The sequence below is a fragment of the Poecilia reticulata genome, chromosome 21, assembly GCF_904066995.2.
Source record: "Poecilia reticulata chromosome 21, P_reticulata-male-v2, whole genome shotgun sequence".
Lineage (NCBI taxonomy): Eukaryota > Metazoa > Chordata > Actinopteri > Cyprinodontiformes > Poeciliidae > Poecilia > Poecilia reticulata.
The window spans coordinates 15,619,453-15,644,080 of record NC_088850.1 but is presented as its reverse complement, the minus strand read 5'-3'; the positions used below and the strand labels follow the sequence as shown (position 1 = coordinate 15,644,080).

The 24,628-nt window shown below is 40.3% G+C and overlaps 1 protein-coding gene and 1 long non-coding RNA gene across 8 annotated transcripts; one reads left to right on the top strand and one right to left on the bottom strand.

Annotated features, from left to right (window-relative positions):
• Positions 1 to 745: 745 nt before the first annotated feature.
• dpf3 (double PHD fingers 3) lies at positions 746 to 24,612 on the top strand. 6 transcript variants are annotated; one of them, XM_008398423.3, is made up of 12 exons: positions 755 to 989; positions 10,297 to 10,457; positions 12,420 to 12,527; positions 14,818 to 14,948; positions 15,254 to 15,349; positions 16,262 to 16,334; positions 16,751 to 16,792; positions 17,659 to 17,796; positions 17,884 to 18,012; positions 20,642 to 20,754; positions 20,856 to 20,937; positions 21,098 to 24,612. In XM_008398423.3, exons 1-12 carry the CDS (start codon positions 958 to 960, stop codon positions 21,163 to 21,165), a joined length of 1,173 nt encoding a protein of 390 aa, XP_008396645.1. In that variant the 5' UTR covers positions 755 to 957; the 3' UTR covers positions 21,166 to 24,612. The 6 variants fall into 6 exon arrangements, with proteins under 6 accessions (XP_081458263.1, XP_008396645.1, XP_008396646.1 ...); XM_008398424.3 differs by lacking the exon at positions 16,751 to 16,792 and having other exon boundaries at positions 759 to 989; XM_008398421.3 differs by lacking the exon at positions 755 to 989 and having other exon boundaries at positions 3,565 to 10,457.
• LOC145549668 (uncharacterized) lies at positions 10,410 to 17,829 on the bottom strand. 2 transcript variants are annotated; one of them, XR_014085507.1, is made up of 4 exons: positions 17,718 to 17,829; positions 11,092 to 11,238; positions 10,595 to 10,991; positions 10,410 to 10,495 (listed from the first exon to the last, which is right to left on the bottom strand). It is a non-coding gene; the product is annotated as an uncharacterized LOC145549668 (long non-coding RNA). The 2 variants fall into 2 exon arrangements; XR_014085506.1 differs by having other exon boundaries at positions 10,595 to 11,238.
• Positions 24,613 to 24,628: the final 16 nt, after the last annotated feature.

Here is a 24,628-nt window from a genome sequence, read left to right as displayed (position 1 = left end):
AAAGAGTTAACAAGATAGGGTAAATAAAAGCCGTAGTAAAATTGGAGGGTGGCGAACTTAATGAGATAGAGAAATGTTGCTATTCTTTTATTCAAAAGTGAATTTGGAAATCCTTAGTTTTTTCCCCAGTTGAACAAAATAAGCCTCTTTAATTTAAGAATCTTTTACCTCTACAGTTAAATAAAAAAGCTTGATTATTTTCCCCAAAAATCCCAGAATATACAAATAGTAATTTATACTAATATGACTTTTCTTGTGAATAATCATGACGTTTGTCTGACTTTTCTCTATCTATTTTTGTGTAGGAGAAAAAAACTTTTCAAATGTGATGAATAGGCTTCTGATGACCACTAAGTTTTGAACCACGTTCTTCCGAATCACTAAATAAAGAAACAGACTTTTAGTTATAATTTGACAAAAATCCAGGTTTCCGTTAGGATGTGTGATATCCGAGAGTCTTTGAATGCAGCATGTTTTTCCTACGTAATTGCTTTAAAAAATGTCAAAATATGTTGAGGAATAAAACCGGACTCTAACAAACATAGGCCACTGCCTCCGTGCTTAATTCGTATACATTCTGATATAAGACACAATAAATAGGAATAAGTTAATGTCTTTTCATCTGGCAGAACCATTAAGGGATTAGACGATCCAACAAAGCCATAAAGGAAAGCCCACAATGTTAATTACTCATATTGGTTCGAAGGTTTTGGGTTAATTTAAATACATATTAATCAACTTTGTTTCACAGGATGAGTCCCGTGTGGGGTCTGTTGACATACTTCTGTGAAGCCACGCCCAATGTCTTCATGCTGGGGTTGTATTGGCACGGAGCACAGTAGACAGGACAGCATTGGCTGTTGTATTTTTTTTTTCTACTTTTTTTTTTTTTTTTCATGACGGTCCGAAACTGCACAGAGATTTGGAATATTACATTACAGCCTTGCAGAGCGAAAGATGGCGACTGTCATTCATAATCCATTAAAATCGTAAGTAGTATTTATTTATATGTTTCAGGACCTCATTATCATTGTCACAGACTAAACGGAGGATAGCGATGATTTCTTCATATTGTGCAGCTCATAAATACAGATCAGGCTTCTCGAGCACTTGAACGGCTTCAGATGTTTTCAGGTCTCCTGCCCTCTTGCATGGCTGTGCAGCCCCGGTAAAATAAAAAGCATGCACAATATGCAATCGGAATCGTGCACTTGGTAGGAAGTTCCCCATTTTATGAAGGCGGCACGGGCACAACTTTGCATTGGAGAAACGACACGAGTTACATTTGCATAGGAACTGTCATGCAAGTAATGCAAAACTTGCACTGGTGCAAACTTCAGCTCATCCTTAAAGGGAAAATAAGTCTGCGCCCACCTGCTTGTGATGTGGGGGGAAAAAAATCAGATATAAATAAGATAAACTAAAACTGTAGCATTTTGAGAGTATTTCCTGTGCACAGTCCCCACTTTACTCCTCTTCTAAAGAAGCCATTCTTTTTCTGATTTGGATGTGTTGAGTTACTTTCTGGCTGAAGGATCAGGTTCCTTCATTTTCTAGGCAGAAGCTTAAATGTTTAGTGCCAACTCTGGCTGGCCTTTGGAACTGCTTATCATTTCCGTCGTGACAAATGTTCAAGCATGATGCCGCCACCACCTCCACGCTTCTTCAGTATTGGTATGGTGTTCTTTTAGTGGTGTGCAGGGTTGTTTTTACGTTCAACATACTACATGGAATTATAATTAGACATTTATAAATTGGAATTGCCTTTTCTGGAGTAATTTCCAGTTCTTGACCATGACGTGTCTTCACTGCGCTTCCTGGTACATCTATTGCCTTGGAAATTTATTGGGACCCTTCTCCTGATGGACACATTTGGTCGAGAAGATTCCCAAATAGTGTTGTTTGAGAATCAGCGGAGGGAGCTAAAGATTAGGGCGATGGCATGGAGGTCTTCCAGACTCAAAGATGTCGGGGCGCATCACCACAGATGCAGAAAACCGTGCCATCAATTAATTGCATTAATTGTTGTAATGCCAATAAAGATGCCTATTTTTGTTGTTGTTGTTGTTGTTGTTGTTGTTGTTTTCCAAATCTACACTCCTATATATTAGCTTCTTATCGTTTGTGTGATTTCCTGACAGAAGCAAACTTCTAGGTTGAATTAAAAACTACTTCAAAATAATTCTGTCGTAGGTGTGATAACTTTAGCCTTATCTGTATACTTAATGACAAAAATAAAATTACATTTCTTGTTATTCCAGGTCTACACTAATTTTACTGCTGCTGCACAGCTAGCTGTCCAGGAAGTTAGAAAAGTAGCAGATTAAAACTCTTATATACCAAAAGTTGTTGGGGTGTTTGTGGTCAGCTTCTGGCAACTTTGCCAAATAGTTTCCACAGAAAGTCCTTTTGTAAGAGTGTTTTCAGTAGTTTATAGTATAATCATCAATAGCCAGAAGGGTGCAAGTTCCTACAGTAATGACTATCTGCAGTGTCCATAAAAAGTTCTAGTTAGGCTTATCAATTTATCCTGCAGCTGAAATTAAGTCACTACATTTTGAATTCCGTTCTGTGTTGCTACACCATTCAATAACGGATCCCTTCTCTTGATGCACACGTTCTGTGTTTTTGTTCATTTATTTTTTTCTATAACACAAAATACTGTAATCCCCGCACTTGCCAGGGTAAAAGACAATGCTTGTATTCCATCAAAGCAGATTAGGATGTTGACAGTTTATAGCTTTTGTGTATGTAGAGCAGCAGATTAAGAGTGTCCCAGTATTTTTTCCTGAGTCCATCTGTCAGGAGAAAGGTATTGGGTAAGAAAAGGAGAGTCATAAGGGGGTCTGAGAGAGGGAGATCCATCTGCTTTTCACGTGAATTGGACCCACATGTGATTTCTGGAAGAAAAAAAAAGGAGGGGGGGGGGCACTGTGCATTGCAAACCATGCGTGATGTATTTTTGCAAAATATATGAGGAGTGATCTGCTCAACTTTGGTTTTAAGCAGACAACCAGGCTGCCTGCTTTAAAATAATAATCTGCCCTGCTATTCTCTGATAGATTCATTAAAACTATCAGAGCCTGACAGTCACTATGTCTGCCTGGCCTTCTCAGTCGTGGTTAGCCATACACATTGTCTTGTGGGGTATTTAAAAAAAAAAAGAAAAAAAAAGCAGGTACAAAGACGCCTTTGTAATGGAAACCTGGAGAGGCAGTGCAGGGTTGGGGTTTAATGAGGAGCTGACATGAGAAGTATTTAAATAAGCACCGTAATTTATATGCAGAGATGTGCATATTGCATGCCCTGCCGACATCCCGCGGTCAGGTTTGGATTTATAACGTAACAAAGAGCTCAGGTAGGAAGGGGGGCTTGCTGGCTTTTCCGTGAGGATTGGGAAGACGTGGGCTGAGATTTGAAACAGCTTGATGCGAGTGGAGCGAAGGGTTCACGTATTGGGGTTGTATTTGTTGTTTACATGTGTCGCCCCTCCCCCTCACGGTTTGTAGAAGGGGGAGTGAGTGATGAAAGTGGTTTAGGGGAGGGTGGGTGGGGGGTGAGTGTGTCTGGCTGCATTTAGGCCGTAATGCATACATTCATAACGCACCCAGAGTACAGGATTGAACCCTGGCTTTTGTCTATCCTAAACGCTCACAGGAAGAGTTTTTGGTGGTACGGATAGATTTTTTTTTTCCTGTTCTGCACGTTGAAACAGCTCGATTTTCATCACCTTATCATCTTATACAATTTTATTCATTTCTGTGGGAGCATTTTTTAAATTTATTTATTTATTTTTATATGTTGCAGCAACATAAATGTTTGGTTCATCATATGCTTCATCATATGTTCCGGATGAAGCGGAAGAAAATGGATGGATGGATGTTGCAGCAAAATCATCTCAATCTAGGTCCCAACCCCCCTCATCTTCAGCTCCTCCGTATCTTCTTTCCTTCCTCCGTCTTCACTTTTTCTTCCCTTTCATTCCCAGTGTGTGGCGTAAAAAGAATGAATGCATTCATGCATAGACATATCTATGCATTTGAGAAGGAATGAGTGTGACATGGTTTGAAAGGGAACACGTGTGCCCCAGGTCATGTCAGACCCCGTCCACCCCCACACCCCTCTGCCATTCTACCTTATCAGCTCTTCCTCCTCCCTCACTTCCCCATAGTCCCCCCCCTCCGGCTCTGCTTCGCCCAGTCTTCAGACTCCAAAAATTTCCACAGCTTTAATTGCCCATATGTAGCGTCTGCCCTCTGATTCCCCTGAGGTTTCGCACTTATTCAGGGTCACATGCTGCTCATGTTTCTGTATGTCTACAACGTTCCCAAACATATTTTACTTGTCCTATACCTAATTCATGGGGTTTTAATGTATCAACCTGCAATTTGAGACTTAAACTGCTTGATGTTTTTGTTTTTTTCAGGAGTACATTCGTAAGGTCGGACACTGATGTTGGACCAAAATTAAACTGGATTTATTGGAAACATGTGAATACAAAGGTTCCGGCTTGGGAATTCTGAAAAGCCAAAAAAAAAAAAAGAAAAATCAGATTAATTGCGTTAACATTTTTTAACATGCTAAAATCTGTATAATAAATTAGCTAAAATGAATGTGCTACAATGCTGGCCTTAATATTTATTACAGTTTTGTCATATTTTATGTTTGGCCCTTGATTCCGAAAATTATGTTTTTGTCTATAAACTAACACAGGAACTCATTGTTACTGTCTAATCTGGTGACAAATAACATTCCTTGTTATCAACTCTCTGTCTTTCCTTTGCATAGCCATGTGCATCTGGCTTACACTCAGGTCACGCTTTGCAATTTGATTGTCTAAAAATGACCTTTATCTATCAGACTCCAGATCTCTGTGCAGTATTAAAACTTACAGTTCAATGTAGCACCCTTACATTTTTCATGCACGTTTATTTTCCCCAAAAGTCCTTTTTTGAAAATTGGGGAGCAACAAATTAACAGTAATTTAATACTCTCAAGGGTTCTTTTGTATCCACCCGAGGCATACATGATACCCGTGTGGTCTCATTCAAATTCCCCGTGTTTTGACTGTACGTACGCTTGCGAGGAAGTGAATTCCTAATACATCTCTAACTAAAATTGACCTCATAAATGTATATCAATTACACACATTGACATACAATGTATGTATGTAATGGACATATGGTTTTCCCTTGGTCTGGAAGATTTAACTTCACTTTTTACTCATTGGATGAGAACTGTTCACACCTACTGGCCGTCGTAGTTAGAGGATGAAATGACTAATTCATCGCCAGGCGCTGGTTAAACCAGGTGTTTAATTGAGTCCAAATGGCATTTTTGAAAACATCTGTTGCCACGTATTAACTATCTACTAAGCGAACCATATATGGCTATTTTAATGCGGTTTGTCAGACGCCAGGTGGCGTGGGACAACGTGCGATTAGTGACCAAAATGGTTTTCCATATGTTTTACGCTCAAGTTTTGAAAACACCTCACAGACAAATGCACAGCCGCTCACTTATGTAAGAATCTACATTGATTCTCCCCCGGGAAGACTGCACAGACAGTCGGGCTGTTGAAATCAGGACAGAAACATCCAGCCAGAGAGTGATGAAGAAGAAGATGGGAAGAGAGAGATGAGGAGAAATGCCTGCAGGTTCCACACACACACATTTCAGTTCAGGCAACAAATAGTGACGGCTGATATAACGTCTTAACCTCTGGGAATGTGAGTTATGTGACAGGAAGTCTCTTCTGAAGATCTGCACTGTGACTGCTGCTCTCGTACTGTATAAACACGTGTTGGCAAAACACCAGCTGCATTCCTCGTTTCTGTAGGTCTGTATGACCCAAAACGTCTGCCAGCAACTTCCACATGCATCTATTGCCAAAAACCACATGAGGTTGAGCAACTAGCAGCTTTGGGTTTCTCTTATTTACAGTCGCCTCTCTCAAAAATTCATAAACTGGGAACAGACATATTGTAGCTTGAGTTAAACTCATCTAGTTCTCTGGCATTTTGAGTGGCTTTTCTTCAAAGAGCAGCAGTTTAAGTGTATTGAATAATATGAAGGGGATCAAACTTGTCCAATCTTTGAACTGCTAGAATCACAGAAGACTGAAGGACACCCAAGATATGCAAATTGACTTCCCAGCGAGATGGAGAAGGATGCTCCAGACCATGCTGTGAATGTGCATTTGTATTGTAATTCCAGCTTCATAAAATATTTTCCCTCAGTGAAAATATGCGGCTGTACAATTTGTTTGCAGAAAAATGAGAACTGTTACCATTTGGATTCTATTATGGCTCTACTTGTCATGTTGCTTAAACGGTCTTCAGGAATGCTTAATATAAATGCTTGCATTTTCTAATTTAAAAAAATAAAAACACAAACCAATCATTAAAGAAAAAATGATTGGTCTGTGAATGCTTTTGGCATTCAAATCTTTTTTTTTTTAATGTCAGTGCGATGCTATGCGACTGCAATACAATTAATTAATCAAGGATGTCAACAGAGAAAATGTCCCCCAAAAGGGTCTTTTCTTTTCAAATAACAGTCGAAGTAATTGTCGTGTTATGTAATTAATACCATTACTAATAATATATCAGGACCAAAATATCTTTGGGCCAAGCAAATGATTCACAGCCGTGGCCTACAGCACAGTATTCCAGTAGAAAGTAAGGTTGGAAAATAAGTGATTTCTGTGGTTTCTGTTTTTAGTCACATTTTAATAATACTTCCTATGTATTTTCCCCAAATACTCATTCCATTGTAATCCTCATTCATCCAGTTTCCGAAAGATAGATTAAAAAAATATTTCTGATTGAGTTCAACCCATTTTGTTGTCATTTGTAGCAAATGCTGAGCTGTAATTTGCATTGGAAAAAAAAGGAAAACTGATAAGAGGGACATTAGTCTGCCCTCCAGATGTCTCATGCATAATTTTACGAGTGTTCCCTTCTTTCCTCCTTATGGCTACGCCCTTATGTAATCCTTTTTTTGTTTAGCTTCTTCTGTACATAAATATTTACATCAGTAATATGTTTTTATCCCCCCACCCCTCAAAACCTCTTTCTCCGTCATCTTAATTCAATCATTTAAATTCAGTTTGTTTTTAAAAGAGCCAATTTACAACAGATCCCATCTCTAGGGTCTTTGCGAGAAAATATGTCCGAAATATTTCCACCAACTGCGCAATAAATCAGCTTCATACCAATACAACGCAATCACAGGGAGATATTCGATTCAACAGCCAACTTTCTTTCCTCTGTCATCTCCACATACTGCGAATTTCTCTTCATTAGGGCTAATGTTCTTGTTTTTGCCCATTGTGCCATTTTGTGCATATCTGTTCGGGAGTATTCCCAGACTCCTCGTCTGCGCCGGTGACGGTCAAGCAGACTGACGTGTGTGCACTCTGTAAACCGAAAACCAAACACAGCCCTGACAGACTGGATACACTAAACTCTCGCAGGGCTGCATCTGCTGGCTTAAACAATGTCAAGCAGAGAAAATCTTCAGCGTGACATCAACAGCAAAGTCTCCTTTGTGTATTTCTCACGTCACACAGTTTGCAGAAGGTGCTGATCTTGGTGTCGTTTCTCTATCTTTAATTGTTCTATCCCTGAAACCTCGGCGAATGAGGCTGAGTCGGCACGAAGACCGTTTCTCAGCAGGATTTTCAAACTGACGGGCCCACCGGTGTTTCATTTTGACAGCTTTGCTTGGTTCATCTTTCTTATGTGCTTTTCTCTTCTCTGCTCGTGTCTAATTGTCAGTTCTAATGCCTTCACTCTAAATCTTTTAAGTCCAGACTCTACAGTACATAGACTTAAAGACCTGAAGCGAAACTTATTTATCTTCGTCTTTTCTTGCCTTACACATTGCCTTGCTTGCAAAACACTTTGATCCTTTTTTGTATTTTACTGTGCTACAATATAAACTGCAGGGTTTCCCCCAGTGTATTATAAGCCTGGCGGGCCACCAGGCTTTACTTGCGCCCCCACCAGGCTAAGCATTGCTTGTTTATTTATTTAGGTTTTTTTAATGTTTGCTTTTCTCTAAAACAACATAGTTGGTGTTTAGGTATTGGTAATGTCTTCCAATAACACATAATTACCTAGTGATATTTTCACATTTCCTGTCAACTTTAAATATTTTTTATCTCGAAAATATGGTGGCCCGTTGCTAACCCCTACCACTGGGATTCTGCAAAGGTTTTCTTTGTAAAAACTTTCTACAATAAAGCATCCATCCATTTTTTTACACCCTTGTCCCTTAGTGAGGTCGGGAGGGTTGCTGGTGCCTATCTCCACCTAACTTTCCGGGCGAGAAGTGGGGTACACCCTGGACAGGTCACCAGTCTGTCACAGGGCAACACAGAGACACACAGGACAAACAAACACACACACACACACACGCACGCACGCACGCACGCACGCACGCACGCACACACACACACACATACACACACACACACACACCTAGGGGCTATTTGGAGAGGCCAATTAACCTGACAGTCATGTTTTTGTGGGAGGAAACCGGAGTACCTGGAGAAAACTCACACATGCACAGGGAGAACATGCAAACTCCATGCAGACCCAGAACCTTCTTGCTGCAAGGCAACAGCTCTACCAACTGCACCACTGTGAAGCCCCACAATAGAGCAACAAAGCTGTATTTTATCACTTTTCTGGATATTTTTTTCTTTGAAAGAGAGAAAACGTAACGGCTTTATCAATAATTGGAAACGCATTCATGTCCGGAAGAATCTAAGCCAGTCCGCAAAATATTTTCCAAAACAGCTTGGGAATTATCACGATGTGTTTTATGATTTGCACTTAGTAAGTATGTGCTGGATGCCATTTTTTTGTCCAGTGTTTCTTATTGTCAAACATCAACCTTAACTGAGGCAGTACTTTGGTGGTTTCCGGGATTATTTTGTGACCTCCTGAGTCGATGTTGATTTATTTTTGCACTATTTTGAAGTTATTTTTGTAGAGTGCTAACACCTGGAAACGTTCCCTCTTGCTCCATCCTGTTCCATGTGTAGATAACGACCAACGCTGCTTTTTTCTGGAGTCCCAAAACCTTAAAAATGACAATTTAATCTTTTGCAGACTGTTTTTGTTTGACTCAACCCTTGAATTTCTTTAGTTTGTGCTATTATGTTCTTTGAGATCTTTCACTCTACTTCATGTCGTCAGACAGGATTTACACCTATTTTTATGCTACAGGTCTGGCAGCAATCACGCCCGTGTGTGGCTTGTGAAACTGAACAAAAGAAATGTTGCCGATCACAGTTAATTCCTGATTTAACAAGGAGGCAATTGTGTTTTCACAAAGGACCAAGTTAGATTTGAAACCTTGGTTTTGTGGGTTTCTTGTATTTTGTCTCTGCCTGATATCAAAGCTACAGTTGGATGACAAAGAAGAAAAAAACCCGCAAGAAATCTGTGGGAGAAATCCACCCATTTTCCCAAATAAAGCAATAAAAATACAGGTCTTGCTACTAAAATTTTTTTTACTACGCTAATATTTTGCTCCTGCAGCACTGTTTTTTTGACTGTAGGCCTATATGATGAATTTATTCTCTGATCAGAGCATCGTGTTCAACGTGTTTGCCGTGTTCCTTCTGGAAGGCTTTTCCTTTTGACAAATATTTCTCTTGTCCGCAGATCCACCCACCTCATTTGTGGATCTCTGCAGCTCCTCCAGAGTCTTTGGTTGGTTCTAGATTAGGAAAGGGGTGACAATTACTTTTTGCAAGGCTCTGTAACTTTGAACAATGCAGTCAGACGGGCTACAAGCGTGATTTTTTTTGCCATCTTTTTTTTTTGAAGTCTAAACAAAGTGACTCACTGATTTGATTTAACCCTGTAAGAGAAATAATTTGGGCATAAATCTTAAAATTGTTTTGAGTCTAAGGTGATTTGGGAAAATCAGCCCAGCAGCACGTGGCGTTGCCTTTCTGAAAGAAGCTTTTGCATGTTATGAATGTAATAACAACAGCATGTCATCACAAAGGAGAAGTGGAAATCACAGAAGCATGCTTTATACTGCTGTGATTGATAGCACAAATAAGACTATAAAGTTGCGGGTAAGTGTTTTTTTCATCAAATAAACATCTTCTTAATGCAGCGCAGATGTTGAGTGAATGGGGTAATTGTTGTAGAACGAAATGTAAATGAGCCTGATGCATTTTGCTGTGTTCTCGGCTGGCTCCGCAACTGTATACTCGCATTGTTGTTTGACTATATCTGCGTTCTTGTTTTCACGATTTCCTGGATTCAGGCTGGGTGACCAGTTCTATAAAGAGGCCATTGAACACTGTCGCAGCTACAATGCCCGCCTCTGTGCTGAGCGCAGCGTGCGAATGCCCTTCTTGGACTCGCAAACTGGTGTGGCACAGAACAACTGCTACATCTGGATGGAAAAGCGCCACCGCCGACCAGGTAAGAAACTCTGCAAGGGCCAAGAAACCTGCCTGGTCCTGGAAGAAAAAAAAAGAATCTCAGTTTCTCCCCCCTGCAGAATCGCATCTGGCTACATTTTGCAACCCGCTTGAAAATATCTGTATTTCATTTTTTACCTGATTTGACCTGAAATATGCTACTGGAACAGGAAGAAGACGGCTGTCTTTTGAGATAGTTCAGCAGATAGACCTCCAAAAGAAACTACAAAAAAGTCAGCAAAAAAAACAACAAAAAAACATATCATTTTGGGGAGATGGTAACATAGATGTCACTACCAAAGTAAAAAGAGTTGTTTGTGCTAACTCGCAAGCCCTGTGGCACAGCTTTGCCACTGCAGAAAATTAGGAAAGCAGTTTCAGGTTTTGTTCTAAATCTTTAATTCATTTTAGCAACGCCAGGTGCATGAAAGCAGGTGACTGCTGCAGCGAGTGCTTTGTGTGGTTGTCTTAGTTTTGGGGGGTATTACAAGTATCCTCCAACTGAAGCACTTGTCTCAGACGTCTGAACGCTGATCTAGAAATAAAAGCACACCTAGGCTAAGATTATTTGAATTTCAGTTTCCCATATGTTATTCTTAAATTCTGTTGAGCCTGTGAACTGCAGCCTCACTTACCTGTTCTCACTGACTGGAGCGGCTCTTAGCGGGGTCTTCTGCTGCTGTAGCCCATCCGTGCTTCCCGGTAGAACCAGTCTGCTCATTCTTCTCTGACTTCTGTCCACGCCAGCTACTTGCTCACTCTATTTGTGTTTTTCTTTTTCCCTGTAAAAGCAAAGATTTACGTAGTTTGAAATCCTAGAAGGTCAGGAATAGCTGAAGTAATTAGACCAAAGAATCTTGAATTCCATTTCTTTGCCACCCTGATGGTCGTTCTGACATTCAGCAAGTTGTCTTCTGCGCATACGCACGTCTACATGTAGTGACTGCGTGACTTACGGTAAGCGGAGTAGCAGAGCGAAAATGAGGAGTCAACTCAGAAAAATTTGCAAGATACAAACTAGTGGGTGTATTTTGTCAATACTCTGATTCTGCTTCCAGGCTTAGATCAACCCAGGGAAGCATGTTAGCGCATTACCTACAATGCTTAGCTAATAGATATTTGTGATAAAAGAAAAAAAAAAACTTTAATATGTGTATCTCATGATGAGGTGTCCATCAATGATTTATCCTGAATCAAGTGTTCAGAATTGGCCATGCACATGTGGGTCCTCTGTGCAGCCAAAGGGAACAATCTGCTCCTTGCTGAGATCTGGACATAAATAGCCCGCGCTCCATCTTGTATGCAAAGCCCTTCAGGCCCCACCCTATACTTTGTGGCAGACCTAACTCGCAATATATGCATTTATTCTGGGTTGATGCCTCCACCTCCTTTCTCTTGATTTTTAAATATTTTTTTTCTATCTTTGCTCATGTGGACATAACTGAACCCCCTCTACACCTCCCACTCCCTCTCCCTTCTTCTCTGTTTTCTCCGAAGATAATGGGAGGAGGGGGAGGGGGAGAATGAGGATTAAAGGCAGAGAAATGATAAAATTTACTAGAGTAAAGTCAGATTTCAAATTGTCATTCCTTTGCTTTAGAATACGGGTTTCTGCCCCACTAGGATGCAAACTGGAAATTCTGAAACCAACCGGAAAAATCTAAAATAAGACAAAAAAAAATTTAATGGCATCTGACTGGGGTCAGGATTTTTCTCAAGATGTTGACCACTGCACTAAACATTACTGAAATCTGGACACAATAAGTGCTGGGGGGGATAAACGGAGGAGATGAAGGGGTGAAAGGGGGGACGAGGACTCTAAGTGTTTTTCCGTGTGTCTGTTTTGCTTGGACTCGGTGCATAAATTGTTAAAATGTTGGCAGAGGTTGTTCAAAATTCCTCCACAGTGCCTGCATTAACGAGTGTATGGCTGTGTGTGTTTTGTCCTTTTTTCCTGGTCCAGGCCAGGCGGCGGGGCAGATGTATACGTACCCGGCTCGTTGCTGGAGGAAAAAGAGGCGACTCCACCCACCCCTGGATCCCCAGCTCCGCCTGTGTGAGCTCCGGCTAGGTAATTCAAACAACAACGCAGCCTGGCAGATTTACACACAGACGCTCAATTGAAACCCAGAACACTGCGAAGTAGCGACTCTGTTGTCCCATTTTGATTTGAGTTATTTTTACATGCAGCTTCCACTTTGACGTTTTTCCTGGTGCTGCTGTGTTTCCTGCACTCTGCTTGTTTTATTAATTCTTGCTATCAGGCCATCTGGCTCTGGTTAGCCTCTCTCTCACCAGGTCTCCAGGTTCTTTTTTTTTTCTCCTTCGAATCAATGCCCCCTCTCACTGTTCTGTAGCTGTAGACACACACACACGCACACGCATACACACACACACACACACACACACACACCCACACACACACACACACACACACACACACACACGCATACACACTCATATACACCCCCACACATGACTCCTGCTCCCCCCCAACTCCAGCACAGGAGCACCCTCACTGGGCCTCTATAATCATTTGTCCATGAGGCATTAAAATGCAGCTTAGCCTTATGAGACGGCAGTACATGCTTTATTTTGTCAGTTCTCATCCCTTCGTGCACACAGCGCTTTGTCTTTTGGGGGGTGGGGGGGATATTAGAAGTGGAATACCAGGGAACCCGATAAGAGGAGGAATGAAGGCGATTCTTTGTTTCCGCTCTCTGCCACTATTGTTCCCTCTTCTGTGTCCTCCAGATGCAATGTAATACTCCAGAGCGTTCTGCAAAGAATGATTTTTTTTTCTTCACGAGGCAGAAAAGGGAGTCCTTCTTTGTTGAAAAAAAAAACAAAAAAGTATAAGAAACTCCCCAGAGCTACAACCAACCAACCTTTAATGCCAAAAGATGAAAAAGCAATACTGGTTGTTTAACTATTAAAGCTGGAAAGCATTTGCAGGATATCATTGTGCAGGTCGGGTGAAATATATATGATACCATGACAGAGGAATGTGAATTTGTTCCTCCAGAGTTTTATCAAATGCTTCGTTTCTGTAATGCCTTCTGGATAAAGGGTTGTCAGGAATGAATGTATAATGGTGATTTCTCAGTTCTTCTTTATGTACATTTGCTGCTCTGTGTTATCGGAGCTCATCTAAAAGAGTCTGGAACCAATTTTCTGTTTTCAGGCTCAAGAAAATGCACGAGACTATAGCAGCACACTGAGAATAATTAGTTGTATGGGAGAAATCCTAAATATTAAGCTTAACGATTCTGTTCGCTGCCAGAGCCAGTTTTTGATATGTAACATGAGCGGATGCCCAGGGCGGCATGAGGAAGGGAGTGCATGATCACAACTTTTTGCATGTGCAGACAGTGAAGAGTTGGTGTCTCCAACACATGAGCAGGGAAATACAACTGGCCCGACTGACAGAGCAAGTTTGTTCAGGGGAATTTCAAAACAGTGGAAATTGTTGCAACAGAAGATAATAATAATAAAAGAAAAGAAAAAACAGCACTCCCTGTAGAACTTGCAACAAAAGTTTTGCTTTGCAACAAAGCAATGTGGTGGATCTTTCATATCTTTGCTGATAGAAAAGTCTCTACCTTTGGAGATATTCTGAATGAGTCTCTTCTGAGCCCAGCCCTGATTAAGGAAAAAAATATATATAGTTTTTGCAAAAGTTAGCTCGATCTAGTGTATTAAATAAAACTTGAACTACCAAAGCAATTCTAAATAAATTGATGGATTCTGAGTGAAGCTTGAATCTCCACAAGCCTTCACATGACCTTCCCTGACCCCAGCTCTAACCAGAGCTCAACGTTAAGGGGTTGACGATAGAGGAAAACATAAGACATAAGACTCGAGGTATTTGTTCCCACAGGTGAAAAGCAATAAAGGTTAGATATGTTTGTGCTGCTGCTGGAGGTGAGGTGGGGGTTAGCAGATAAAGAAAATGCCCTGCAAGTCTTTCTCTGAAGTCTTCGGATACCGAAAAGACTAAAGGTTTGGGCGTATCGCATGCTAAACACGAGGAAACTTTAAACACACATCTCCGCTTTCATCCTATTTTCATTCCGCTTTTAAAGTTCAAAGAGGAGTGATGTAGTGAGTTTGGGCTTTCACAAATCCACCTTCACAGAAACGAATAAGTATGGAGTGACAGGGCTGATGATGTTCCTCTTACCTTGTCTTTGAAGTGCAACTGGAACTGAGTTTACATTTTGATATCGGAGGAACAGTTGCGCTGGCTTACCGTGTAACACAAACGGGGTACCAACAGAGTTTTGTGACATACGGAAGCACATACTGAAACCAAATCCTTTCTTTCTGTTGCTCTTCGTCCCTTTACCCTTCCGCCACAGAAGCTGATCAGGCGCCCAAACGCGAGGGGCCTCCCGGGGAGGCCACCGCCTTGGAGGCGCTGTTGAGGGGGGACAACGCCTTGGAGAAAAAAAACATCAGTAAAGATGACGAGACGCTTCTGGAAATACAGGTAACTTTAAACCAACCCAGCGTTGAAAGTGAATGACTTTCTTTCTCACCTTTGTAGCATCTGACTGGTTTATGTGCCTGACGAATGACTGTCAGTTGTAAAAGTAACGTTTCTGGCTCTTCCTGCATGACAAACTCTGTAAAACCCATTAAAAACATGGAAAAAAAAATAGTGCCTTGCAACCATGATGTGTGTTAAAGTCTACACAAACCTCTGTGCTGTATTTTTAGTTTTAGCTTGTTTTTCCTTGTCTTGTTTTATTTGAACCTACTAGGGGTGTGTTTGCTCTTTTTTTTTTTTTGTAGAGAGTTCTGGAAGCAGAGGAAAACGGGGACAGTTTCCACGAAGATGAAGAGTTTGAAGGAGACACGCCAAAGAAAAAGAACAGGAATAGAGGCAAAGTGGGTAACAAAAGCCAAAAATATGTCATTCAGTTACCTTGCTTACATATTCACGTGCTTTTTTTTTTCATTACGACTAAAACACTTGGCTTTTTTTTTCGTCTTGGCTGGGCATTTGATCACTCTTCTTATCAGAATTGGTAGAGCTGATTGAAATTGGCTCTATGTTCGAAAAAAAACCCCCAACCAATTTAAATGAGCTCTGGCATTTCTGTTAAGACGAGTGGTAAGAAAAGGCGCCGACTGGTTTGTTCTTTGCCATTTGTCTGCCACCTTTACAACCTGAAGAGCCATTTTGCTCTCAGGACAGCCAAATGAAACTCGTTTGGAGTTGCAAAATGTCTCATGAAAAAAAAACAAAAGAAAAAACTTGTCAGACAAATATCTGCTTTAGGAAATTTCTTATTTTTATATAACCAGCATTTTATTTTATATTTTTATTATTTAAAATGATAAACATTAGAGAGGATATACATGTTTATACTAAAAAGCACCACATAAATTCCGATTTAATGATTAAAAACATATTGCTGGTACTCTTAGTGAGATTCGTTGTGAAAATTCTGCACAAATTCAGTGCAGGGACATTTTGAAAAATGGTTAAAAGCCTATATTTGTTATTACATTTGTATTTTAAAAACATTAACTGGTTCCTTTTCATTTTTAACCAAAGCTATTAAGAAAGTCCAATATGCAGCTGCAGAGACACAGGTTGCTGCTATTCTGTATTGTTTTGACAATGCGTGGGAGAAAGGTGGAAATAAATCAATAAAAGCCTGAAATAATATAAATGTATTACATTTAGTTCTATGAATGAGAGCAGTAACATGAACTAAACTGCTGTAATCTTTGCTTTAACCTGTAAGCGTAACAAGGTCGCACGTGTGATTAACGTTTGTTGTTTCCTTGCAGAGCAGAGGATCGACTCGCAGAAGGACAGAATCTGTTAATGCAGAAGACCTGGATAAACCTTACATCTGTGACAGTAAGGAGACGCAAAACATGTCTCCTCAGTTTATCATTTGCCCTGTCATCCTGCTGTTATTACACCTCCCAACCCCCTTCCTGCAGAAGTTCCCATGACAAAAAAAAAATATCTAAAATGTCTGTTCAAAGAGAAAATACATGTTGATGAAGAGCAGATGTAGCCTCTCAAGTCTCTTAATGTCATCCCTCCTTTTTTCTCCTGTTCCTAAAATAAGCATGTAAAGGGACTCTGATGTTTATGCAGAATTGACCAGCATGCCCCCCTTTTTGTACCTGGACGAAATCTCACCCTTCTCCCCCACCGTAGGAGTCGGGTTGTTTGTGGACTGAAACTCATGCCAATCGGTTTCATTTCCATTTTTTTGTTTCATTCTCTTTCCGTCATGGTTTGCTTCTGTGTCTCCTCTGTTCCAGATAGGTACAAACAAAAGCATAACTCAAAAAAGGCTGAAGAAGGTATCTGAATTTGAACTTTTCTCTCTCCCAGCTCCATGCTATATCGCGGTGGTCAGCCTTTTCGCTAACAGCGCAGGAATGTCTGAGAGAAAGCTTCTGATGCTGTGTGCTTGGGCTTCTCCTTGTGGATTCGCTGCATGACACTAACGCTTTGCCATGAGCTCCTGTCGCTACCGGTCGCAAGTTCTGGTGTGACTTCACCGACAGATGCATGCTGCGTCGGTTTCTCTAAAGCCGCCGAGGAAGTGTTTCCACTGGGTGCAAATTATTTACTGCTTTGTGAACTTTATGAAAGTTGAATTGTGCTTTCAAATCAAGAAATATGTTGTTTTTTTGTTTTTTTGGGGGGGGATGGAGGAAAACTACAGCTTATACAGAATTACCTGCTTCACACACACCACGTTGCAATTGTTAAGCACGGTGGTGGAGGTGTGATGGTTTGATTTGATGAGATGAAACTCCTTTATGCTTTTCTACGCCACACCAAATACCCGTTTGAAAATTGAAATTAATTCAGGATCATTGTGCTAGTTTAGGAATTCAAGGCAATCCGGCAAGCTTTCAATATTTTTGGCATGGAAATGATTCCATTATTGTTTATGTTTTACTTTTGATTAATGGGTTCAGCACAATTGGATGCCAGTAAAAAAAAAAAAAACATAACGACTTCATGCTTTCGTGCTCATATTCATAAAACAATAAACAGAACTAATCTACCAGTACATCCAAAGGTAGTTTTTAACTTTTCGGTTTGCTCTTTGCTTTTTTTATTTATTTATTTTTTGCTGTTGCTTTGTTTTTACATCCTCTTTCTCGGCCCTCAGCTGGTGATTTGTGCTAACGGACGCGTCACGTTTCATCCGCAGTCTGTGGGAAGCGCTACAAGAACCGTCCGGGCCTGAGCTACCACTACACCCACACTCACCTGGCCGAGGAGGAAGGCGAAGAGGAGAAGGACGCGGAGACGGCTCCGTCGTCGCCTCACAGTTCGGACAACCACAAACGTGAGACGCAGCTCTCGCAGCTGACTTCGTTATGGCGGTCTCTATCAAAAATATTCCTTTATGATGTTTTCTTGTTCCTCTGGGCAGCTCAGAAGGGCTCTGATGGAACCATCATTCCCAACGATTACTGTGACTTCTGCTTGGGGGACCAGGACGCCAACAGGAAAACGGGGCAGGCGGAGGAGCTGGTGTCCTGCTCCGACTGCGGTCGCTCTGGTGAGTTTGTCGCAAAGACAACAAAAACAAGCGAACCCCAGACGGTGCCAGAACCGTTAGAATTTGAGATGAGTTGATGAGCGCAACCGATGTGACGCTTTAAAGTATTTGCCTCCTCACAGATTTTGTGAAAATTGTGAATGTTTCAGTGTCGAATACATTTTAATACTAGAAAAAACATCACCAGAGTAAACGCAAAATGCGATCTTCTAATGATGATTCTTTTTATATGCGGATTTACGCCGGTTCAGAGGAATTTTCGCTCGAAACAAGTCATTGTGCTGTAGCTTCCTGCTAGAGACAATGACTGTGCTGTAGCAGTCATTGCTGCTACAGCAATGACTGCTTTACGACTAAAACACTTGGCTTTTTTTTCGTCTTGGCTGGGCATTTGATCAATCTTCTCATCAAAATTGGTAGAGCTGATTGAAATTGGCTCTATGTTCGAAAAAAAATCCCCAACCAATTTAAATGAGCTCTGGCATTTCTGTTAAGACGAGTGGTAAGAAATGGCGCTGACCGGTTTGTTTACCGGTTTGTAAAGAACATTGTGCTGTAGCTTCCTGCTACAGCACAATGTTCTTTTTGCCTACTTACTGTAGGCAAAAAGAGCAGTAGGCAAAAAGAGCCTACTGCTCTTTTTGCCTACTTACTGTTGTCAGACAGCTTCTATTTAAGTAATTTCTCGACTCTAGAGATCTGGCAATAATTAGGTCTGGATGTGGCAAATAAAAAAAATGTGGTTAATCGCATTTTAACAATGAGGGCAATTTTTTTTCTGCATCTTGAGCCAGGTTGGTTTGGATCCAGCTTTTGGAATAATTGTGACAGTAAAAGGAAAACGGGAGAACTATGTAAGAGAACCAAAGTTTTACACAGAAGTTAACAACATTAACAATGAATTATCTTAATACCTGGATTAACGATAAAACCTGGATTAACGTCTCCACCATGCATGTGTGGAGTGTCTCCAGTACTCCAGCTTCCTCCCACTGTCCAGAGAAAGTTAGGTTAATTGATTACTCTAAATTGCCTTTAGGTATGAGTGTGTGTGTGTGTGTGTGCATGGTTGCTTGTCCTTTGTGTCTCTGTGTTTCCCTGTGACAGAATGGAAACCTGTCCAGAGTGCACCCCGCCTCTTGACCCAATGGCTGCTGGAAACGGGTACCAGCCCCCTGGGACCATGCAAGGACAAATGGGTGTAGATGACAGATTGGATTAATTATTTTTGCTACTAAAATAGCAAATCCAAATTTTTTTGTGTGTGTGGAACAATTTAAAGTTACACTACAAAAGATTCAAAAGATTTATGAAAAATGTAAAGATTTATCATAGATTTTTACAAAGTCTGAACTTTAAAGAGGTTTTCAGACCTTTAGAAAAGCCCACACTGTTTACCCACCTTAAATGTTTTAGCACTCATTAAGCTCGGCTTGGATGTCGACGTACGACGTACCGTTGTGGAGGTTTCTTGTTATAGACAAATACAGGTAGAGGAAGTGATGTAATGTATTATTAGTTGTTTGTGCATTTGTATTTAGCCACATTGAGTCCACAACCTGTAGAATAATCTTTAGCCGTAGCTGTAGCCGCAAGTCTTTTGGGAATATGACAGATTAAATATGAAGAAAAGTGCCGATCAAGGTCAATTTCAAAGTTGCCACAAAACAAGCGTTTCTATTTTTGTGGGTTATCAACGACCTCAATAAGTGAGACTGAACAGCTGAAAAACCGATATTCCCCGTCTTTTAATATCGGCTGCTTGGTTCAGTTCTGCTTGCCTCGTCTGGCTCCATCCCTCCGTGAGGATTTCTGCTTTTAGATGACATGCCGTCACTGTTTGTTTTCTTCAGCTTCGTGCATCATGATGCCGCAGTTGTCTGCGTCTCTTCCTTCCGCATCACATCCCGCCTCCCTCAGCTTTGTTCATCCCTGCAAATCATATCTCAGATCACCTGCAGGGAGAAGGCGGAGAAAAGTGCATTTGAGCGAACAAGCTTTGTCAGGACAGGAGAACAGCGAGCCAAGCGTGACGTTGCCTGTGTTCCTCTGACGTGGATGTTTTCATTTTGGCTGGAAGACCACAATTATATCTTCGTGTTTAGTCAAGTTAGAACCACAAACATCAATTTATTTTGTTAAGATTTTATGTGATGAACCAATACAAACAGTTAAATAATAAGCAAAGTAGATGGACGGGGGTACGTTATTGTAAAATAATGGGAAACGTTTTTGTTTTTTTGACATAAAAAATTATTTGTATTAAGCCTTCTCAAGCCTGCAGAAAGAGATGTGGTCAGCTAAAAAAATTAAAAAAGCCTTTTTGATCATGCAATACACTAAATTTGATGATCACCTGAATACAATACCGATACAGTCAATTGTGATTGTAGGGATGCTTTACACAAATTACTTACACAAGGGTGCATAGACATGTTCGCACAGGTGAAATGAGAGTTGTATTAATTTGTAAATGACTTCAAAAACCCGAACGACAGAAAGTATTTTTATAAACTAGAGGATAAACATCACTTGCGGTGGAAACTTCTCGTAAAATATGTCCAATAATGTCTTTCCTTGTGTGTGTTTTTGTTTTTTGTTTTTTTTTTACCTCGCTGCCCCTTCAAAGGTCACCCCACATGTCTGCAGTTCACAGAGAACATGATGCAGGCGGTCAGGACGTATCAGTGGCAGTGCATCGAGTGCAAGTCCTGCAGTCTGTGCGGAACCTCCGAGAACGACGTGAGCATCGTCACGCTAAGGCTCGTCGTGTCGGGAACCGTCGCCGAAAATCTCTTTCTTCTCACAATGTCGAGTGTGTGTGTGTGTGTGTTTCCGTTCAGGACCAGTTGCTGTTCTGCGATGACTGCGATCGGGGATATCACATGTACTGTCTGAAGCCTCCGATGACCCAGCCTCCTGAAGGTGAGAGCCTGTTTTTGAAGGTTTTCTTTTTTTTTTACACCAAAGACATCAGTGGACTCAAAACTTTTTAGGTTATGTACTTTATGTTTGAGAGAGGCTTCAGGATAAGGCTATATATGGAAAGAGAGAGGCGAGGTGATTTTTCACTGTGTCTTTCCAGGGAGCTGGAGCTGTCACCTGTGTCTGGACCTGTTAAAAGACAAGGCCTCGGCTCACATAGAAGCATAATAGGAACCATGGGATTATTCACATACACACAGCACCATGGAAAAGCATTGCTACCCCTTCAGAAAACCTTGAAAAGTGTGGCATGCCCCAAATCCAAACTTTAGTTTGACTCTTTTCACTCTTTGGTTAGCACAAAGTCCAAACTCAAGTCTTTAGATGACACCAGTCATCTGTGGCATCTTCTGGTGGCTTTTCTATCAACAAACGTAACATTCTCGCCCTCAGCACCGCCGTTGCCGACTGGTTATGTTTTTGTGATCTTTTTTCTATCTTGACCTTATTGATATTTAAAAGGTAGCTGACTTTTGAAGGAGAATCTGCTGCACTGTGTTTTATTTAGTAATGTCAAAGTAAAGGGGTTCGCTAATACAAATGCATTCCGCACAATACAAACTTTTATTTGGAAAAAAAAACAAAACACATTTGCTTTTCCTTTGCACTACTTTGTGTCGGCCAATCAAAAAAAAAAAAAAAAAGACTTTAAATGAGGCCATTACTTTAGCCTGATGTGGAAACTTTTATCCCATTTTTTTTGCCGGGCATGGTACACAATAAGTATTTGTACATACCTTTTGCAGTTTGGTAGAACCACACATGTGGAGCAAATTTCCTGGACAGAATTTAAAAACCCACACAGAGATCGCAAACGGCTCTCAAAATACCCCCACATGCACACATTCCAGTACATTAGCAGCTTCCTGTTTAAGAAGACAAAACCTTTTACCTCTCATGTAGCCGAGCAACACTCAACAGATGCACATGTCATCAGCGTGCAACCTCGACCGCAGGTCAGCGAACAGCAGGTCTACCGCTCAAGCACATCTCTACCTCAACACCCAGTGGACGTCAAGGAGCCAAGGCAGAACCAATAACCCGCTGTTGTTGTTCGGTTTACTTAGGACATGCGTGATAAGTGTTTAGAAGGTGGCGTATCACTTCTTTTCCTCTGCTGCTCTGCGGTCTCCAGCCGGGAGCAAGCTGAGTTAGTTTGACTGATTTCTGTTTAAAGTGCTCCCTCCAGCTCCGCTCCGATGTTTAGACTCTGCAGTGACATTCCTGGCTTATATCTGGGAAGACTCTGCACTGGTCTTCCCAGTTTTTCACCGGGTGGTGTCAAACCTCGCAAATTTACATCCAGAGCCGAGAGGAAATGAACGGATTGGAAGCGCTTCGACTATCGTTTTTTTTTTTTTTGTTGTTGTTTTTTTTAATCCACGTCTGTCTTCTGTATCCTTTGAGTTAGTGTTATTTCTGGTGCTTGGCAAACAGATGATTTCACCTTTCTTTATAATTATTTATATGTTGCTGATAATCGCTAAGTCATGCTGTCAGTGACCTCATTTACTCTAAATCACGGATTCCCAAACTGTTACTGTTCCCATCTCAACAAAGTACTATTTATGGCACAACTGCGTCATCTTTTACAGATAAATTATACCATTTTCTTAATTTACAAAAAATAACCTTTGCTTAGATTACGTCCAAAGCATGAATGAATAAAGACAAACAAATTGTAAATATAACTCATCAGCTGTGTCATCACTAAGCTAAAGCTTCACTCTGTCAAATCGTTTAATTTTACACTTAATGCTGGATTCTGTTAAGCCCAAAGATGACGCCTCTTTAATTAACGCTACGGCAAACTAAACTCTAGTTCTGAAAAAATGTGTTCTTCATTATAAACTCTCACAGCAACTGAGATTTAGGCAAGACTTCTTGGTTAAAAGGAGCAAAAGCTGCTGAAATATGCAGCTTGCAAAACAAAACCCTCAGGCAAAGATGAATAGAAATTATTCATATCTACAGATTTATCTTCTTTTTTTTTAGCAGAAGTAGAAACTCATGCTGGAAGTTTGGAAAAGAAAAATCTTGACTTTGAATATATTCAGTCAGGAAAAAAAGACATTAAAAAATCATCCTTGTTGACACAACCATTGGTGCCACAATAATTGGTATATCTGTTGTTAGTTTTATTTGTATTATTTTGCACTTAGAAAACCTAAGGCAGCTACAGACAATGGTTGCTTCAGTTCAGACAGTGTACCAGATTTTAAAAAAATATAATAATCAGGGAGTCAGGCCCACAACATCACAGATCTTCCTCTTTAATATTTTTTTTAAGCGCAAGTAAAAATGAAAAGTAGTTCTCCAAGAAAATTACTCATGTAAGTATTTGGTAACACGGCTACTTACGTATGAGTAACTGATCATGACAAATTACGACAAAAGAAACACATTTCCAAATAATTTTTAAAAAAATATAAAACTTATTAAGCTAATGTTTACAGTACAAAATGTATATATATGTAAGTACTTCTAGTGACAATAGTGTTTACTGTATCTTTTTTGACCTACAAATGGCACAAAGGCTCTGCAGACGGAAAATAACGTTAAAACAACAAAGCTATTGTACAAACAAGAGGTATCACTCCGACATAAACCCTAGGTTTGTCTCTGTGTCTCAAATATTTTTGGTTGACATATGTTTGTTCTTCATTCTGTGAAGTTACTCACGCTGGGTAGAGTATCCAGAAATTTTACTCAAGTAAGAGTAGTGACACTTCCTATTAGCATTATTTAAGCAGAAGTAAAATGTGGCATAGTAAAACTGCTCCTAGAAGTAATTGTTGTCCAAAAAGTTACTCAAGTAAACAACTACAGTAGTTCTTACCCACTTCTGTGGATTACTTGATTTACTTTGATGTGGGATTTCCTCTCCTGCTAAATAAATGGACTCAGATTTCCATCATTGTTAATATTATATTATCTGAGACGATGCCAAGATAAAATAAAAGATGGATTTATTTGAAAAACCTTCAAACATCCTAACCACAGGCTGAGTTTGAAGGGATGTGTGGACAGAGAAACTATCAAGAATATTTTGCTTATTAAACACAGTCTTCTTGTTTAGCTACATGTCTGTGTGTGAACAGTCACGTAAGATGTTACACCTTTAAAAAGTTTATTATAGTTTTATATCCTTTTCCTGGATTGTTTTTTACTTTACTGATGCCACTGCTTTAAATTAACCAATGTGGAAATATAAACCTTAACCTCAGGCTCTCAAAAAAATAAAAAGTACTTCAGTGCCCAGGTAGAAATATATCAAAGTCTTCGTAATGCATTTCTGTCAGTTTAAAATAACAACATTTGCTCTAGTTGTACTTGAGATGCTTCAGTAAACGTTTAAAACTCTTCAGCCGTGCTTTTGTTTGTATACTGAGCTAAACTGGTGACAAAGCTAATGCTTGTCTAAAAGTAAGTCTGTCCAGTAAGCACCACAAAAGGAAGAAAAAATAGTAAAAAATTAAATATTGTATTTGTGTCTCGTTGTCGCGTGTTTGTTTTTGATACTGCTTTCCACGGACAATCAAACTGTAGCATAGAAGTAGTATGTTTATAACAACGAAAGATTTCCTAATCGTTAATAAAATCTGTTTTTTTTTTTTTAAATAAGTCAATG